Raw genomic sequence first — 19,574 nt, 5'->3', positions numbered from 1 at the left:
TCTGGCTTCAATTAGAGTTGGTTGTATATATGTCTGCCTCCCTCACTAGACTGTGAGCAAACTGTTTATATCCCACACATCTGGCACAGGGACTTACAAATGGAAGACACAATAATATTTGTCAAACGGGTTTGAAGGTACGCCAAGAAAAGGAAAGGGAGGGTGCTGAAACAAATTTAATGTACTTTATGATTTTATCCAGGGCCAACCTCTGTGGTGTTTGTTTTTCTTCTATTACCAGAGTATGTTGTCTCAGACTACGAGATTGGTCGCTATAAAATTGGGCTGGCGGGACACTATTTCTGGAACCAGATGTTCTGTTCAGAGATAGTGAAGTTGTGCTATGAGGCATCTGAAATCTCCAGTTTGGTTCTCAGCTGAAAGGGGACTGGGGGCTGAAGTTCAGCCAGAACTGGACGGGCCAAATGGGGTGCCCTAGCATAGAGTCACATCAGCTCTGAAGGTCACCCACCCAGAAGAAATGCATTTTGTTTTTCAGTGTATTCACTTAGAGGGATGTCTTTACATATTGCACAAAAGAGCTGTTTGTACCAGCAGGACTCCACTGCAAACTCAAAGGTCCCCTTTTAAACCAGCCTACTGACGCTTGGATGAACATCAACTAAGATAATATTACTTAGCTTACTAAATATTTATTGAGTGCCCATTATGTGTTAAACACTGTGCTAGACACTGCAGATCCAAAGGTAAATAAAGAAATTATAGTCAGGGGAAGGTTGGGAAGCAATGCAGAAGGCAGGAGTGTGGACAAATATGACAAGTGCCACCTTAGGTGTAAGTGGTGAGGTATTGCAGAAACATCCAATATAAGGCTACTATAAGGCTTAAAGGAGGGACTAACAATCAAGATGAGGCTTGAAGGAGTGATTGCCACAGCTAACATTTATTGAGCACATATTATATACATCAGGCCCTGTTCTGAGAACCCTGCATGAATCCCTCATTTAGTCCTTACAACAACCCTGTGAGGTAGATAACATTATTCTCTTCATTTTAAAGATGAGGAGACTGAGGCTCACAGGACAGGGTGGAGCTGGGATTCAAACTTGAGCAGCTTGGTTCCAGACTAAAGGAGGAGGAGAGGGCCAAATCAGCCTTCAAGGCAGAGGCAAGTGTCTTGAAACAATCTGGAAGGGAGGAAAGAAGTTCCCCAAGTCCCTTGAGGAACTGAAAGTGTCTGGGGGTGGGGACAGAAGTTCAGAGATGACTCAGCTCAATCTGCAGGTTAGAAGGGAAACCAGAGGCAGGGCATTTCTAGTCTGCTTTGGACTTTTGAAAACGAGCTGTGTGATTCCTGCCATCTAACCCCTCCTGGCTTCAGTCTCTCCCTTTTGTAAAAGTCAATAATAACAATACCTGGGCCCTACCACAGACAATGGCCACGGGCACCAAATGGGAAAAATGCATGTAAACTTGATAGCAAAGAACAAATTCCTTACCAGACTTGAGATTTCACCAGTATCATTTCCCCTGTAGCTTCAAAGATTTGCAAACCCAAATCAACAACGTGGAAGCAGTAACAAGAGACTCTGAAGTGGAGCAACAGGGTAGGGAAATAGACCCTCGGACCCTGCGTCTGTCACCTGCATTCAAATTCACCACTTACTGTGTGATCCCAAGGTAAGCTACTCTCTCACTACCTCAACTCCATCATCTGGGAAATGGGGATGATAATGATAGCACTCACCTTATAAGTTGCTGTGAGGAATAAGTAACACGTGTAATACGCTTAGAACAGCTCCCAGCACAGAGTAAAGACGAAAACGTTAACAGCTATCATTACTGTCATTATTAAGAACTCTACTGACTACTCATCCCATTCCTCCACGTTGTATGTGATAAAAACATGTGGGGATATTAGAGACCAGAGCTGATGAAGGTTTGCAACCCTACACAACCACGATGCTGCAGACATTCTTCCTGGCTCCCACGGGCTGGCAAGCAGCTGGCTCTCTGTCCTGGCAAAAAATGCCCAAAAGAGGTAAAGGACAGAGACCGCACACCATCTGTACAAACCAGGCTGCTCTCGCAGTTTTTAGACAAAATCTAAATATAGTCCGTCCGATAAGCCTTGCTTTTTAAAGATAAAACTGTTCTTCGTACCTATACCCCTTCCCTCCCTCCCCACACCCATGCACACTCCCCCACACCTCCCAAGAAAAGTTTAGTCTTTTGTAAGACATACTCTCGGGTCCTGTTGTGACAGGCTCTTGCCACATTAACTTCTCTGTCTAATTCCAGGCAGAGAAGCCTTTGCTAATTTCACAACAGGAACGCACACAGGAAATTCGAGAACAAGGCAAATCTACACACAGAGCCCAGCATCTTCAAGCAAACTCACTGAGGTACTGACCCGAAGCAAGACGACTCTGGACTGTAAATGAGGCAGCTGCCTCCTAAACTGCGAGGGGACGGAAGAAGTCTTTTGCCTCTAAAAAACCAGATCTGAATACCAATTGCTAATGAATATTCATGAGCTGCTCCAGCTTGCTCAGGAGCCACCCTTGACTCTAACCCCGGAGCCTGGCTTCCTAAAATGTTTCCCAGAGTTTTTTCTCTGCCTCCTCTCAGAAGGAGAGGGTGGAAAAGTGTATTTAGGGCTTTTTGCCTCTTGCTCTTTCAAGTACTTGCTTTTGGTCCGGGCTTTTGGTTTTCTTTTTTCCTTTTTTTTTTTTTTTTGTTTGTTCTTAAGGATTCAGATCAAATCAATTTTGCTCTTACCCCTTCTATCTTCCATAATTGGCAGCTTTTGTTTTCTTCCTCTTTGCTCTTTATTTTTCAGCCTCTGCTTGCTGTGGTCGGTCTCAGTGAGAGAGGTACTCAAGGAACAGAGATATAACAGACCCTCGGGCTCGTGGGAGGGGCTAAATTAGCCTGCCCCGTTTCGGAAGGAACCTCAAACCCTATGTCTTTTTCATTGAAAGGACAGACTGGCCGAGAAGTCCAACAGCTCATTCCCCTAAAGCTTCCCCAGGTTGCAATTTTTTGTATCCTGAAACAATGTATGTTCAGATATCTCTCTTCAGCTCTTTCCCTCTCCCTTTGTTACAGAAATCCATTTTTCCCCTAAAAAGTATATCTTGGCTGCAAGCAAAAAAAAAAAGCTACTTACTTTTTGCAATTTTGAAGCAAGATAACAAGAAACTTGTTACCTTTATTCTGCTCTGCAGTAGTTATTTCCACTATTTTATCTTCCAGGTCACTTATCTGTTCTTCTGCCTCAGTTATTCTGCTATTGATCCCTTCTAGAGTATTTTTAATTTCATTTATTGTGTTGTTCGTCATTGCTTGTTTCCTCTTTAGTTCTTCTAGGTCCTTGTTAAATGTTTCTTGCATTTTCTCTATTCTATTTCCAAGATTTTGGATCATCTTTACTATCATTATTCTGAATTCTTTTTCAGGTAGACTGCCTATTTCCTCTTCATTTGTTAGGTCTGGTGGGTTTTTATCTTGCTCCTTCATCTGCTGTGTGTTTTTCTGTCTTCTCATTTTGCTTATCTTACTGTGTTTGAGGTCTCCTTTTTGCAGTCTGCAGGTTCGTAGTTCCCGTTGTTTTTGGTGTCTGTCCCCAGTGGCTAAGGTTGGTTCAGTGGGTTGTGTAGGCTTCCTGGTGGAGGGGACTAGTGCCTGTGTTCTGGTGGATGAGGCTGGATCTTGTCTTTCTGGTGGGCAGGTCCATGTCTGGTGGTGTGTTTTGGGGTGTCTGTGGCCTTATTATGATTTTAGGCAGCCTCTCTGCTAATGGGTGGGGTTGTGTTCCTGTCTTGCTAGGCGTTTGGCATAGGGTATCCAGCACTGTAGCTTGCTGGTCGTTGAGTGAAGCTGGGTCTTGGTGTTGAAATGGAGATCTCTGGGAGATTTTCGCCGTTTGATATTACGTGGAGCTGGGAGGTCTCTTGTGGACCAGTGTCCTGAAGTTGGCTCTCCCACCTCAGAGGCACAGCACTGACTCCTGGCTGTAGCACCAAGAGCCTTTCATCCACACGGTTGCAACCTTGCCCGCCGACCATGCTCACCCAGTGTGCCCACAGAGTCTGGTGCTGGGTAGGGGGCGGGCTTCAGGGACCCTTCCTCGCTCCTGGCCTCTCTCCCGCGGTGTCCTCTCCGCTGCTGCTGCCACTCCCTCTTTCTCTGGGCTTCTATTGCTCAGCGGGCGCCTGCCACTACCAGCCACTGGCACCCAGCCCCAGCCGGCCAAGCCCATGGAATTGGAAACCAGCAACAATGTAGATCTTTTAGGATGTGTTTGATCTTAAAGGACTACCTGCTAGTGTTGGAGGGTCTCCTGCAGAGGCGGGGGGTGGCTGTGGCTCACCGTGGGGACAAGGACACTGTCCAAGAAACTTGTTACCTTGATACCCACCGGAAAAACTGTGGGACCCAAGAACAATTCTTCCAGCCCCATGAATCTGATCACTTCTGGTCCCCTAATGAGCAATCCCTTTCAGAGGCTCATTACACCAGAAGAGCAACGGGTCACCCTAGCAAAAGATGCTGTGGCGGGAGAAAGCGTGGTATTGGTCAGAAGGCAGGGTGGGATGGCAGGGGAGGCTGCTCGCTGGGAACAGCTGTCTAGCTGTACTGATGCAAGTTGTCTACGTTTTCCAAACCTAGACCTCCTATCTCTGAAGTCTTATGAGCAAGAATTGCTACACCCAGGCTTTGCCAACATGACCCAAATGCAGATGAGAAACTGACCGAAACATTTTAAAACTGTGTATATGAAGTTATTTTGAAATCAGGACAACAGCCAAGCCTCAGAGAGGAAGGTAAGTTCCCAAGTCCCAGGGCTGCCTGTCTGGGCAGCTTCCCCCTCCACAAGGCTGTCACAAACCTTAGCATTTTAGATTTGAAAGAGACCTCGGACATCTAGTCTAAGCAAGGATAGAGGCGTGGAGATGTTAAGCTACAAGTTCATGTTCACATTGAGAGCAGGGAGCTGGTTGCTACCATGCTCTCCAGCACTTAATATAGTTCCTCCCACGGTGTAGGCTCTCAGTAAATTTTTGATAAATGGTTGAGTTAATAAACAGCAGCAAAGCAGAACATAGATCTGATTTCACTGATTGCTAGTTCATGCTCTTTCTACACTGTTTCTTCAGCATGAGAGGTGGTATCTAAAGCCAATTGCACCATAAGACATTTTTCTTCCAAATATACCATAAGCCATTAAATTTGTCACCAATAAAGATTGTTTTTGACTCTATATATAACATATATTCTCCATTATACTTTTAATCATACTTCAATAAAGGCAGGGGCTTTTTTTAGTTTAGGCATCTCTGCAATCTGCACAGTGCTCAGCAGCATAGTATGTGCTCAATAAATGTTTGGTGCTGGACTGCCCTGGTGGTCCAGTGGTTAAGACTCTGCGCTTCCACTGCAGGGGGCATGGATTCGATCCCTGGTCAGGGAACTATGATCCCACAAGCCGCATGGTGCGGCCCCCAAAAATAAATAAATAAAAATTTTGGTGCTTTAATACATCTGGGTCTGTACAATACTCTTTCTTCACCTTACTAAAGGTTTCAGATTTACAGCATTTGCCATTTATAATAAAAACTAATTATACTAAATGAAAATCCAGTGGATGCCTTCTCCCGAGCCAGTTTAGACTCCATTTCTAATAATATTGGTTTGATATCTGTGCTATTGTGGTAAAAAAATTTTTTACTCTTTTTTTATTTAATTAATTTTATTGGAGTATAGTTGCTTTACCATATGTGTTTACAATATGTATTTTGTGTTAGTTTCTACTGTACAGCAAAGTGAATCAGCTATACGTATACATATATCCCCTGTTTTTTGGATTTCCTTCCCATTTAGGTCACCACAGAGCAGTGAGTAGAGTTCCCTGAGCTATATAGTACATTCTCATTAGTTATCTATTTTATACATAGTATCAATAGTGTATATATGTCAGGACTTCCCAGGGGTAGAAGGTAATAATTTAGTGAAGACCTGGGGGAATGAGCTGTGTGGTTATTTATGTCCTTTTGATATTATTTAAATGGTTCTTACTCATGGTTGGTTTCAAGGCTAAAAGGAGACTGCAAAAGAATGGGGTTTTATCATTGATAGGGGTGTCAGAGGCATGATAAATCATACTTCAAGAAACATGTTAAATGTTGTATGGCAATTAACAAATCTAATCTCAGGAATTCATAGATTTTTTTTTCCACCAGGAACACACCCAAATCCCATCTTCTTACACCTGCTTTAAACTAAGATACTAAGTCAGTACTCTTTGGTATTTGGTGTATGAATATTCAACAAACAAAATTTGCCAGCACCTTTTGAAAATCATATCAAATTTTCTTGACACTATTTGACATTGTACTTTGACAATCTATCAGCACCACATGCACATCTTATCAAAAAAATTGTTTAGATTAACTCAATCATATTTGTAGTTCTCTACCATCAGTAATAACCTCTGCCCCCACTCCACCTGCCTGCTTACAGGTATTTAGGGATGATAAAAACCCCTGTGAGGGATAGGAAATAGGGCATGGGGTGGATATAAAAGTACTCTGAGAGTATTTAGAATGCACACTGGTTCAGAAAATGCCCCTTCCCTTCTTTTAGGAGAGGAGTAGGAAAGGCACTGTCTCTCGGAGCAGAGCCATGGTTCTCAACCCTACCTGCACATTATACATTATATGTAATCACTGCGGGTGCTTTAAAAGTGCTAATGCTCATCCCTACCCTCAGAAATTGGAATTTGGTCTGGGATTCAGATAAGGATTTCTCATAAAAGGGCTCAGGTGATTTTAATGTGCTGCCAGGGTTTTAGAGTTAAGGAGATCTAGGTTTGAATCTTCACTGTGTAAAATTAGACAAGTTAGTGAGCCTCTCTGAACCTCAGTTTATCTGAGAAATAAAGATTTTTTTAAAAATCTACTTCATAGAGTCATTGTAGGGAAACAAATGTGTAAGAAATCCCAACAGAGACCCTGGCACATAGTTGGCACTCAACAAGTTTGAGTTCCTTTCCTCTTCACTTATATGCTAGGTATATGGTTCAGATTAAATAAAACATTGTCTTCTCTTCTTGTGTCCCTTACTTTCTCCCCCTCCAATATCTTCCATTTATTTTTCAGACCTTCTCCCCCTCCCATATCTTCCATTTATTTTTCAGAAGTAACCCCAGGGCAACTGAAGGGAATGAGAACAGAAGTCCCTTCCCTCCAACAGCACATAGTACCTCTCCACCTCCCTTCCCCAAATTTAATGTGATCCTACATATTCAACAGCAACTGTGGGACTAGGGACATGCTGAGAGACGGGATTGGGGAGTGAAGTATGACCAAGGGTCACCCATGCCTTTGTTGTTCCAGGATAAGCAAGTGGCCTTGGTAGTCAGGAAGGAATGCCCTGAACTCTTGAGTTAGGGGAAGCCCTTGAATGTTGCAGAATGGCCAGCTCTTCCAAAGTGGAAGTGTGTGACCAAACAGTTGCACCAGAAGAAGGCATGCTCAGAGCACATAGCACAGCAAAGTCAAGCACAGCAGACACTCAATAAGGAGTGTGCAGAATTGAAATAAAGGTCCTGAACTGCAGGTAAATGCCTAACCTGATCCCAGTACTTGATGAAGTCTGTGTTGTGTAAGCATTATCTTGGTTTACATCAAGTATTTCACAACTGATTCATAACCACTCTTATCTGAGCTACAACTACCCCTTACTTCCCCCGCATTAGCTGAAATCTCTTGCATTTTCTGTTGAAACATCTCCTTTACCTCCTTCATCCTTCTACCCCCACTTCAAGTGCCCTGATTCCTCTGAATGTCTCAGAGGTTTGCAGACATAATGAGTGAAGTGTCCCTTCATTAAAAAATGATAAAATTGTATTGCTACTCAAGAGGCAGGCCCCAAATCCAAGAGTTTCAGGTATAATAACTGATAACAGCTATAACATCTTTAAGGTCAAAGACATTCATTTCCAAAGAAAGTACTCACAATCTATGAAAGTCCAATCGATTTATAAAAGCCCCAACTATTTAAAATTTTTTTTTAATTTTAACATATTTTTTAAATGTTAAATTTAAATAGAGATGGTAAACAGATCAGTGGCTGCCTGAGATTCACTGGGGTGGAGGGAGGTCTGAATAGGTGAAGCTCAGGGGACTTTTTAGAGTGTGAAACTATTGAGTATGATACTGCAATGCCAATGTAAACGTGACGATATTCATAACCTATAGAAATTTAAAGGACAAAAATGAACCTTAATGTATACAGTTTTAAAAAAAATCATCCATGGGGTTAAGGGATCCCTGAATGGAATGTTGATTGTGACAAAAGAATCTAACTGTATTGCGAATGTATGAAAGAGCCTCATTGAAGGGAGTAGGGGAAAGGGTACTGACCTGAGTCACTTTGGAAATGAGTAAAGTTTGTAAGACTAAAGGCAAAAGGAACTATACAAAAACATATTACTCTATTTGATGAAGCTGTTTCCCATGGGGATACAGGTTCATAATTCTGAGACCACTACATATGTATACTGGAATTGAACAATTATGTAAATAGATGACAGTAGGAGTCAGGGTTCTCACTGTTGGAGCGGAAGGTTACAGACAGGCAAGGGTAAGTGGCTAATTATAACAATCTATCACACTAATTTAAGATGTTAACAGGGGAAACTGGGCATGGAGTATAGGAGAACTTTCTGTACTATCTTTACAAGTTTTCTGTAAATCAAAAACTATTCTAAAATTAAAAGTATATTTTTAAAATTATGTTGTTAAGCATTGTATAGGTGTTTAAAGGCATCTGTTGTACCGAAACCCCTTGCTGAAGGACATCTTTACTAAAGTAACTGCTAAAAGGACACGGTTTTGCAAAAGCATTTGTTACACATGATTTCTTGTTCAAACAATTCATTGTCTCTACATCCAGCAAAGCAAAATTAACTCAGGCTGTGGGCCAAGACATGGAAACAGCCTTGTTATATAGACTCAGTGTGATACTGGTAGTACTCAAATCTTTTCATCCATGACACACAATATTTCCACTGGTCTAAAAGAAAAAAAGCCTCTAAGTTGATTCCCCACTGGCTCAAAAAGTTTCCAAATAAGTGTCTCTGGAGAGAAGTCAGAAACTCGGGGGCCAAGTGAGGGCAGGAAGGAGAACGGACTGCTGCTTCCAGAACTTGAAAAAAATAATAATAAAGGAAGGGAAATGCCTACGCTTCTTCAGACGGCCACCGTCATAGGGGAACATTGCCAGAGAACTTAAAGTAGCTCCGAGAAGGCGAAAAGTTGGAGTTAAGAAAAATTCATCATATTTAACTGACCCTAAGTGCCTGACTGCATTTGCTAAGCAATCAAGATTACAAAGGGCACAAATCTCTGTCTTCTAATTTAGGACATTTCTGGTCCTAGGAGGCAGGGGAAATTCTTAAAGAACACATGGCTTCTAGAATCTTATGCTCAAGACCTTAACAGGATGGCTCAAACACCCAGTTTCTGAAGACAATAATAGCCCGTAATACCAGGCCAGTCTGTAGCAAGAAGCTCCCATGTTGCTGTTAATGCTCTGCCTCTGCAGAGATCTGCCGGGGGTGACAAACCCTGGAGACAAGGCCAAAGTCAGGCACCCTGCACTCCTTTACATTAGGCCCTTCATCCATTCAGGACCATCAAAGCCTGAAGAAATAATAGAGTGGGAAACGATAATAGTGATTTTCTGGCTTTTGAGATTATTACTTAGCCTAGACAGTTATCCCAGCTCATCCTTCAAGGTCTAGTTCAAACCTTAAATCTTTAAAGCCTTCCAGCTCCTCCAAATTCTGAGAGCATAATTCTTCTCTCTAAGTGACAAATAGCTTGGCACTTGCTTAATGCCTTGCATTGCTAGCTTCAAGTGTGATTTATCTCATATGCACAACATAGAGTCTGACTGCAAATTCTTTTTCTCTCCTCCCCATCCATATCTTCCATATTCCATAGCACCCAGTCCAGGGTTTTGCATATGTGCTTAAATTTTAGGGGGAAAAGTTAGCTAGAACCTTTTAATAGATGAACCATTCTCAAGTAAAACTCCTTCTCAGCATATGAATTGGTCACTCAAATCTCTCCCAACTCCGAAATTTTCTGATCTAGTCCAAAGTATGTAACAATTCCTATTGTTTTTTTAAATTCATTACTCGGCACATGACAGGTAATCTTCCACTGCTGAACTGTAATCTTTAAAAGGTTTCAAAAGCCAACTGGGAGTCATGAATTAAATTAAAATTCACCTGCATTAGGCATTGTTACAAACAGCTCATCTGAGTTGGCAATCAGATGAAAAGATACCTTCCACACAACACGAAGCATGCACGTGCACAAAGACAAACACAGCATAACTTACAGTTCTGCCTGGAAACAGACTGATTTCTTTTGACATTAATTGCGAAACACACACTTAATTTCAAAACATTAAAATCTGTTTTTATCACGTGTTTTAGAATTAAGGATATACAGACTATATATAGAAAATGTCTGTAAGCCTACCCACACAACCGTTCACCTTAATTTCCAGGAAAAATAGAAATTACATAGGGTTCCCTGCTCCAAAGCCTCTGCAATGGCAAAGAGAAAGCTGCCGGATGAGAAAGGTGTCTGTGGGAGGGACGACGCGGGAACACAAGGATCTGCACTTTGTGTGTCAACAATGCCTTGCAGACGAGACAATGTTTTTTCTGCTGCCATAATCCGGAGGATGGACAACATGGATTTTACAGGACATACTCAAGCGTGACATGCAACTAGAGGAAAGTAGAAGGAATTACCAGGATATAATACGTCATTAAGGGCTTCCCTGGTGGCGCAGAGGTTGAGAGTCCGCCTGCTAATGCAGGGGACGCGGGTTCGTGCCCCGGTCGGGGAATATCCCACATGCCGCGGAGCGGCTAGGCCCGTGAGCCACGGCCACTGAGCCTGCGCGTCCGGAGCCTGTGCTCCGCAACGGGAGAGGCCACAACAGTGAGAGGCCCGCGTACCGCAAAAAAAAAAAAAAAACTTCATTAATATTTGACTAATATATAAATATTTACCACATGTACAATTATGTTACTGTGCTTTGAAAAGGGAGTAAGTTAGAAGAGAATCAGTGAGGGAAAGAATACTTTCCCCTTCTCTGCTTAACTGCCCTCCAGTTCCTTCTTCTGCCTAGCCAGAAAAGCCCTGTGAAAAAGAGACTGCAGTGCTCCCAAACAGTATGCCATGATTTATTATAGCTGTGCTACATCCCTTAGCCTCCCATACAGCCAGCACTTGTAATATTCTGCTTTTGTTTGGGTTATTTATGCATGGAGCAGATTCAATCTTAAACCACCACATTTAGGTATCCAAGAAATTTTGCTATGTTTATTTTCTTTATATCAACTTAAACCCATCTCAGTTCCCTCTGAGCTGCCAAGAAAATCAATCACAATCATTACTGGAGTCCCCTCACCTCCCTGGTTTACACCATAATCTGGGAGAAGTGCATGTATCAGAAAATAGGGGAAGGACTCCTAATGTCTCATTTACTTTGATCCCTTTTGATATTCTCACTGCCCAGCCTTGAAATGTGACAGGCTTTCTGTTCCAGTGCTGAATGGGGATGGAGGAGGACTGGCGAGGGAGCTTTGCCTCTGATGGAAGCGCTGGCCATCCTACTGACCAGGACACAACCACAGAACAGTCAAGGGTGCCCAGTACTCATGGCCCACCAACCTCCACCCCCTTCCCAGTGCTCCAGAATTTCCACTCTTCCCTGGCCCTCAAAGGTACCCCTTTATTTCTTCCTGAATACTCTATTGCTTCAGAGCACCTTGCGCAATTTCAATAACAAGCTAGGGTAGGATTGGAGACCCACAATAACTAACACCTTAACAAAGTATCCTGCCTCTTACACTGAGTTACCATTCCTTCCCACCCCAAATTTCCCTTCAGTCCTCACTACACTCTCCATCACTACTAGACTTGGAGTTCTGGAGGGAATGGACAGTTTACTACTCATTTTATATCCTCTAAAATACCTAACATGGGGATTCTCAACCACTGCACACAAGAAGTCAAATCCCCCCTCCCCAGTAAAAATTTAGTCACTCCAAATTTTTACTGATGTTTTAAAAAAACTTTTTGCTACAGTTGAGTATAAATATTGTCACAGCAATGCCTGAGGCATGAAATGAAGCATATCAGGCAGCTGAGTGTAGAGCAGCTTTGCTGTAACTAAGCAGTATGAGGTTAGCATATCACCAGATAGGGCTACAGAGGAATTCCACGAGCTCTGCCTCCAAGAAGAGCACAGCCGGGCAAAACCAGCTCTTCTCCAACAGCAGCTATCCTGAAGAGCAACCCATAGATAACCCTGATACCTTTATTGACATTATGGTGGCGATTGCGTTATAATCATTGCTGGCCTGATTTGTGTTGCTATCAACCATTTAATTATCCCACAGTATGTCTCCAAAAATTCTAAAATTTGAAGTGTTCCTCTGAAGAGACTGCTAGCTGTTCACTCCTCTTATTCTCATTTTCTTCCGATCTAAAAGAATATCCATTGTTTAGCCACCCGGCATAAAGACTACACTGCCCAGCCTATTTTGCAGCTGTGTGTACAAGAGCAGTGAATCACTCTGGGGCTAGCAACAATGGGTATCCATGACTACACTTGACCTGAAGGGGCAGGGAGAGGAAGGAAGAGGTTCCTGGAATCCACAGAGTAAGCTGTAGCTACAGAAGACAGTCGTCTGACAAGAACTGTGGCTTCTGCATTGGGTTGGGGTCCCCCAGAAGTAATTCTCAAAGGTAGGATTTCAGCACAAGTAGTTTATTTAGAAGCAATTCCAAGAGGCACTGGAAGTGGGTGGGTAAGTGAGACAGGGGAGGGAAGGAGGCCAACACAGTGTGCACTGATCAGCAGATCACCACTGAGTGCAAATGGGGCTCAGTCTCGATAGGGACCTCTAGGAGATGGTGAAGAACAAGGCTCAGAGTTGTCCCAACCTGGGGGAGAGGACATGGGGGTGTTTACCCACCAATTCCCATACATCATTGGTTAAGGGCTGCTCCCTGGGGATATCAACTGTCCAGTACCTTTGCCCTGCCCTGCGCATGGGGTAGTCATGCTTCCATGGCCAGAAAAAGCCCTCAGGCAGAGAGTGGCGGGTGTTCACACAGGAAGCAGCCACCACCGTACATCAGGCATGGTGAGGGCTGAGGGTACCTGGGCAGGGGACCTATGGCATCTGCTATACCTTCAGTTAAGGACTGTAGCCACTGCCACTGTGGCCCAGCAGGGAAGGAGCAGAGGAATAAATACCTGACCTCACTCTCTGCCCTCCCATCTCCTGCTGAACCTAATCAGAAGCCCCTTGATTCAGTTCACTCTGAACAACCTCCCGTGGCACAGATCAGGGTGGAAGAGGATGAACAGTGGACTGTGGAGCAAGCAGAGAATATCCAGCACATCTGCCTCCCACTGTCTCCAAATGTCTATATTTAAAATCTAGGACAGGGACTTCCCTGGTGGTCCAGTGGCTAAGACTCTGTGCTCCCAATGCAGGGGGCCGGGGTTTGATCCCTGGTCAGGGAACTAGATCCCACATAACACAACTAAGACACGGTGCAACCAAATAAATAAATATATAAAATATTTTTTTAAAAAATAAAATAAAATCTAGGACAGCACTTTTTGACTATAGAAATTATTGTGATACATTTATATCTTCGCTAAAACTAAAGAAACCTGTGACTGGAAAGGACCTTGGAAAACATCTCTGTGAGTCCAAGCAGTAGAGAGAGCACTAAGAAAATGAGAGGAGACCTAAGTTCTAGTTCTGGATCTAATAATTACAAATGATGCCACTTTGGGCAAGTCATTTAGTACTTCGGGCTGTTTCCTCATCCTTATAATAGGGCAAGGTCCTACTGACATAACAAAGATATTATGAAAATCAAAACAATATAAAATACCCTGTAATTAAAAGGGTTATACAGTGAGGTGTTAGTATACCCTCACTGTTCCAGACAGATGAGAAGTAATACCACTTTTAAACACATTTAGGAAGGAAATGCCACTATTTTGTTTAACTATGTTTTTTTCAATTAGGAAGATATTTACATATCTACCACCACAAAAATTTTTAATGAGACAAGGCAAAAATAATTAACATGTATTTACTTATAATTATTTTCTGACCACTAATCCCCCACCAAAAAAATCTACATTCAATTAATTACATCAGTTTCTAATGAATAGGCATAGTCATTTTTCTCTAGTTATTTCCTTTTATTGTTGACAGTGTGCTTTACTCTTTTAACCACTTCTTCTTTCATCCTTATGTGTTCAACATTTCTGATGATCCAGTAATCATGCCCAAGATCACAATTCTACGTCTTTTCTCTTTTCACTTCCCTTTTAATGTAGAAAATAAGGCTAATGATGGAGGCACCATCAGATTATAGTAAGAAATACTAGGTAGAACATCTTCTAGGTGCAATCACCAATCCAAGGAATGAATAAAGTTACAATTATTGTTCCTAAATGGAGATGTCAGAGTTGCTGCCTTGTTACAAATCAGGAATCAAGATAACATTAACCCAGAGAAATTCATGAAACAAAACGCAGTGTTTCCTGTGGTGTTATCACACTTTTACTGCCTTAAGATCCCAACCAGTGTAGTAACTCATTTGGCTGGCCTAAAGTTTTCACGGAGGAACTCTGGGGGAGGGGAGATTGTTTTTAAATGTACCACCACTAGGAAAATAAGCATTTGATAGTTCTTACCCATCTACAAGGTAGAGGAAGTGGAGACAAAGTCATTAAGGAAACAAAATAAGACATTTCATAAGAATGAACAATTTTTTTAAAAAGAGTGAACATAAAGATATCATTCTTTTTGCTGACTCTATTGTTTCAAGTCTTCGTGGTGGGTGGGAACAGGAAGACTTTAAAGCAGGGGGAAGGAAAAGGCTTTGCCCTTTTCCTTAAAGCAAGTTAACTCTATTTTACTTAGCTTTCTGGCTGTTACCTCTTTGCTTCACATCAAGAACACTGCAATACCCCATTATCTTGAGGAAAGAGATACTGCCCTCCTGAACTTTGGCAAGAAGCATAACAGACATAGCACCTCAGGACTGACCACTCCAGAAAAGTTTTTGCATAGACCCTCCTCCCAGTAAGGTTAAAGGAAACTACTTAAAAAAAATTCTCTATGAAATGATAAGCCATTTTCCATGTAGGTAATTTTCATTGTCCATGTTTACGTTTCTCTGAATATAATTGTTAGAAACTCCATTTAAAATGCTAGAATGTCTGATATGTGCTTAAAAAAAGAGGGGGGAGGGAGGGAAGAGGGAGGGAGAGAGAGATACGGGGAGAATACTGGAGAAGAAAATTCAAGTAAGATGAAATATATTCAGTGGTTAGCTAGCCTTAATAAGCTATTATTTTTATATTCCTAAAGTTGCTAAAGATTATTCCAATTTGTAATACCTAAAACAACAAACTTATATTAGGATTTAAAAAAAGGTTTTGATGGAAGGGATATTCAAATAATTTAATTTACAAAGAATGTTAAGTGAATACTCTGATATTTACACAACTTTCTTTCCAAATGTGGAAACTCTATAGATTGGTTTGGGTTTCGGCATCAGACTGCTAGGAATAATCAAACAGATAGATATTATCTGGGTGTTATTTTTAGGGTGCTGTTAAGAGAGCCTCAATCAAAATTTAAATACCTCTACCACCTGCCTGCTGAGATTTTAGACCTCTGTTAACTGTGGACAAATTCACTCCACAATTAGCTGTAAATAGCCATGAGAAAAGTAACAACAGATACCATTTCTAGGTTTAAAAAAGAAGAAAATGCATGTACTTAAATGAATTATAAATATTGATATTGATATGAATTGTAAATATTGATCTGACCAATAAATGGGAAAGAGGGGATAGAGAGGTTATGCTCTCCCCAGAACACATTTTGAGTTCTTCTATGGCTGATTGACTAGTGAGAGAGTTCTTTCCCAATGAAATGGGTATTAATTAAAATAAATCTTTATGATTGTAAAGTATGAACTGCATACATATTATCTGCAGGAAATTCCTAGACAACTTCCAAACAGAAGGTAGAGATCTTGAGGTCATCTCTAGACTGAATTCTGACCCCAGTACTCAGATACGGAGAAGAAATTCTAGAGAATAAATACAAATAGAGGCCTTACATTTTGGAGGTTGTCTAGGCTCACTGATACAAGAGTTTTGCTTGATTAAATGAGTCCTTTTTCCCCTCAAATGAGAAAATTCAATGTACCAAAGCTACGACTCACCTCTAAAGGTCAGCAAACATTGTGAGTACCAAGTGTGATCACAACCCCTGATGTTAGAGCTCCATATTATGGGACAAATGGGCATCCTATCAACTTCTGAACCAAGCTGGGGCATAATTTACTGTGGAAACACTGTTGAAGGAACTTCATGTTCTTGGAAGCTCCCTGGATTATAAACTCTGAACTAGAGCTAGCAGTGAGTGTGACTAGACAAAGTTTGAAAGTTCATGCTCCCAGAGAAGCGGTAATGCCTTCAAACCCAGGCAAGAGGCCCCTGCCCTAGTCCTGCACCTTAGACGGACCCATAAACCAGAAAACCATAAATGATGAATTTGGTAAAAATCACACTGGTACTTCTGTCACTCAGGACCCAGTGCTCAGTGATGACACTGGGCAATTCACAATCCAACACATCTGCTGCTGTGATTCACACCATTTAGGCACCAGAGAAACACTCTGCTACACTACCCTGTGTCCATAAAAGACAACTATGTTCAAATGAAGAATTGAGGACTGTGGCACTGCTGATATCAGAGATGGACAATGCTTCAGAGTATGAGGAGCATTTGAGTTGGAGAAATAATTAGGTAAGAAAAAAAATTAGCTCATCATATCTTTTCTCTCAAATATCATGACCACAATAGATTTTTGAATAGCAAACTATTTGTCATAGAGCAGAGTGTTCATTGTCTTGAACTCTCTACATCCAATATTCACAATTTAGCACAGTTTTTACAACAGTTGCACATGGTATCTGAGAAAAATTTACAATATTAAACAATTTAATAATATCCTAAATCTGTATATATGTAAGTCTAGGTAAAACATATATTAAACACAACACCTATTCTTCACATTGATAGCTACAATTATGAATAGTTTAGGTTTATAGAAAAAAATTATAATAATTAAATTTCAAAAAACAGTTAAAACTTTCAATTATATTTAACTAAATTTAACTTAAATTTTGATAGTCATTATTATTATGTTTTGCCTTTGAACTTAGCAGATAATATTGAATATATTCAAAGAAAAATAATTTCTTTTTTTGACTCTGTATGACAGTCTCTAGATCCATCCACGTCTCTACAAATGACCCAATTTCGTTCCATTTTATGGCTGAGCAATATTACATTGTATATATGTACCACATCTTCTTTATCCATTCGTCTGTCGATGGGCATTTAGGTTGCTTCCATGTACTGGCTATTGTAAATAGTGCTGCAATGAACATTGGGGTGCATGTGTCTTTTTGAATTATGGTTTTCTCTAGGTATATGTCCAGTAGTGGGATTACTGGGTCATATGGTAATTCTATTTTTAGTTCCTTAAGGAACCTCCATACTGTTCTCCATAGTGGCTGTAGCAATTTATACCCTCCATCATTTTCTCCACACCCTCTCCAGCATTTGTTGTTTGTAGATTTTCTGATGATGCCCATTCTAAATGGTGTGAGGTGATACCTCATTGTAGTTTTGATTTGCATTTCTCTAATAATTAGTGATGTTGAGCAGCTTTTCATGTGCTTCTGGGCCATCGGTATGTCTTCTTTGGAGAAATGTCTATTTAGGTCTTCTGCCCATTTTTGGATTGGGTTGTTTGTTTTTTTAATATTAAGCTGCATGAGCTGATTATATATTTTGGAGATTAATCCTTTGTCCAATGATTCCTTTGCAAATATTTTCTCCCATTCTGAGGGTTGTCTTTTCATCTTGTTTATGGTTTCCTTTGCTGTGCAAAAGCTTTGAAGTTTCATTAGGTCCCATTTGTTTATTTTTGTTTTTATTTCCATTTCTCTAGGAGGTGGGTCAAAAAAGAATCTTGATGTGATTTATGTCATATAGTGTTCTGCCTATGTTTTCATCTAAGAGTTTGATAGTGTCTGGCCTTACTTACATTTAGGTCTTTAATCCATTTTGAGTTTATTTTTGTGTATGGTGTTAGGGAGTGTTCTAATTTCATTCTTTTACTGGTAGCTGTCCAGTTTTCCCAGCACCACTTATTGAAGAGGCTGTCTTTTCTCCATTGTATATTCTTGCCTCCTTTATCAAAGATAAGGTGACCATATGTGCATGGATTTATCTCTGGGCTTTCTATCCTGTTCTATTGATCTATATTTCTGTTTTTGTGCCAGTACCATACTGTCTCGATTACTGTAGCTTTGTAGTATAGTCTGAAGTCAGGGAGCCTGAATCATCCAGCTCCGTTTTTCTCTCTCAAGATTGCTTTGGCTGTTCATGGTCTTTTGTGTTAACATACAAATTGTGAAATTTTTTGTTCTAGTTCTGTGAAAAATGCCATTGGTAGTTTGATAGGGACTGCATTGAATCTGTAGATTGCTTTGGCTAGTATAGTCATTTTTGCAATGTTGATTCTTCCAATCTAAGACACAGTATATCTCTCCATCTGTTTGTATCATCTTTAATTTCTTTCATCAGTGTCTTATAGCTTTCTGCATACAGGTCTTTTGTCTCCCTAGGTAGGTTTATTCCTAGGTATTTTATTCTTTTTGTTGCAATGGTAAAAAAGAGTGTTTCCTTAATTTCCCTTTCAGATTTTTCATCATTAGTGTAAAGGAATGCAGGAGATTTCTGTGCATTAGTTTTGTATCCTACAACTTTACCAAATTCATGGATTAGCTCTAGTAGTTTTCTGGTGGCATCTTTAGGATTCTCTATGTATAGTATCATGCCATCTGCAAACAATGACAGTTTTACTTCTTCTTTTCCAATTTGTATTCCTTTTATTTCTTTTTCTTCTCTGATTGTCATGGCTAGGACTTCCAAAACTATGTTGAATAATAGTGGTGAGAGTGGACATCCTTGTCTTGTTCCTGATCTTAGTGGAAATACTTTCAGTCTTTCACCATTGAGAATGATGTTTGCTGTGGGTTTGTTGTATATGGCCTTTATTATGTTGAGATAGGTTCCCTCTATGCCCACTTTCTGGAGAGCTTTTATCATAAATGGGTGTTGAATTTTGTCAAAAGCTTTTTCTGCATCTATTGAGATGATCATATGGTTTTTATTCTTCAGTTTGTTAATATGGTGTATCACATTGACTGATTTGCATATATTGAAGAATCCTTGCATCCCTGGGATAAATCCCACTTGATCATGGTGTATGATCCTTTTAATGTGTTGTTGGATTCTGTTTGCTAGTATTTTGTTGAGGATTTTTGCATCTATATTCATCAGTGATATTGGTCTGTAATTTTCTTTTTTTGTAGTATCTTTGTCTGGT

The 19,574-nt window shown here is 40.8% G+C and overlaps 1 protein-coding gene and 1 long non-coding RNA gene across 5 annotated transcripts in view; one reads left to right on the top strand and one right to left on the bottom strand.

Moving 5' to 3' along the window:
• ENTPD1 (ectonucleoside triphosphate diphosphohydrolase 1) overlaps nt 1-19,574 on the bottom strand; it is a 112,498-nt gene that overhangs the window by 83,349 nt on the left and 9,575 nt on the right. Inside the window, exon 1 of one of the 3 annotated variants that reach the window (XM_033425639.2) lies at nt 2,743-2,895. The exons of 1 other annotated variant lie outside the window; for it this stretch is intronic. In XM_033425639.2, the coding sequence (XP_033281530.1) occupies nt 2,743-2,758 (16 nt within the window). In that variant the 5' untranslated portion in view covers nt 2,759-2,895. Of the gene's footprint in view, nt 1-2,742; nt 2,896-19,574 lie in introns of those variants that run through there. One more of the 3 variants, XM_033425638.2, reaches the window with a different exon arrangement.
• Nucleotides 1,285-8,862, top strand: LOC105747939 (uncharacterized). Of its 2 annotated transcripts, XR_007471291.1 has the most exons (4): nt 1,285-1,641; nt 2,263-2,366; nt 4,636-4,790; nt 7,362-8,862. It is a non-coding gene; the product is annotated as an uncharacterized LOC105747939 (long non-coding RNA). The 2 variants fall into 2 exon arrangements; XR_001119724.3 differs by lacking the exon at nt 7,362-8,862 and having other exon boundaries at nt 1,287-1,641; nt 4,636-7,348.

This window comes from Orcinus orca, chromosome 14 (assembly GCF_937001465.1).
Source record: "Orcinus orca chromosome 14, mOrcOrc1.1, whole genome shotgun sequence".
Classification (NCBI taxonomy): domain Eukaryota; kingdom Metazoa; phylum Chordata; class Mammalia; order Artiodactyla; family Delphinidae; genus Orcinus; species Orcinus orca.
The sequence above is the reverse complement of the archived record's forward strand: the minus strand, read 5'-3'. Positions and strand labels throughout refer to the sequence as shown.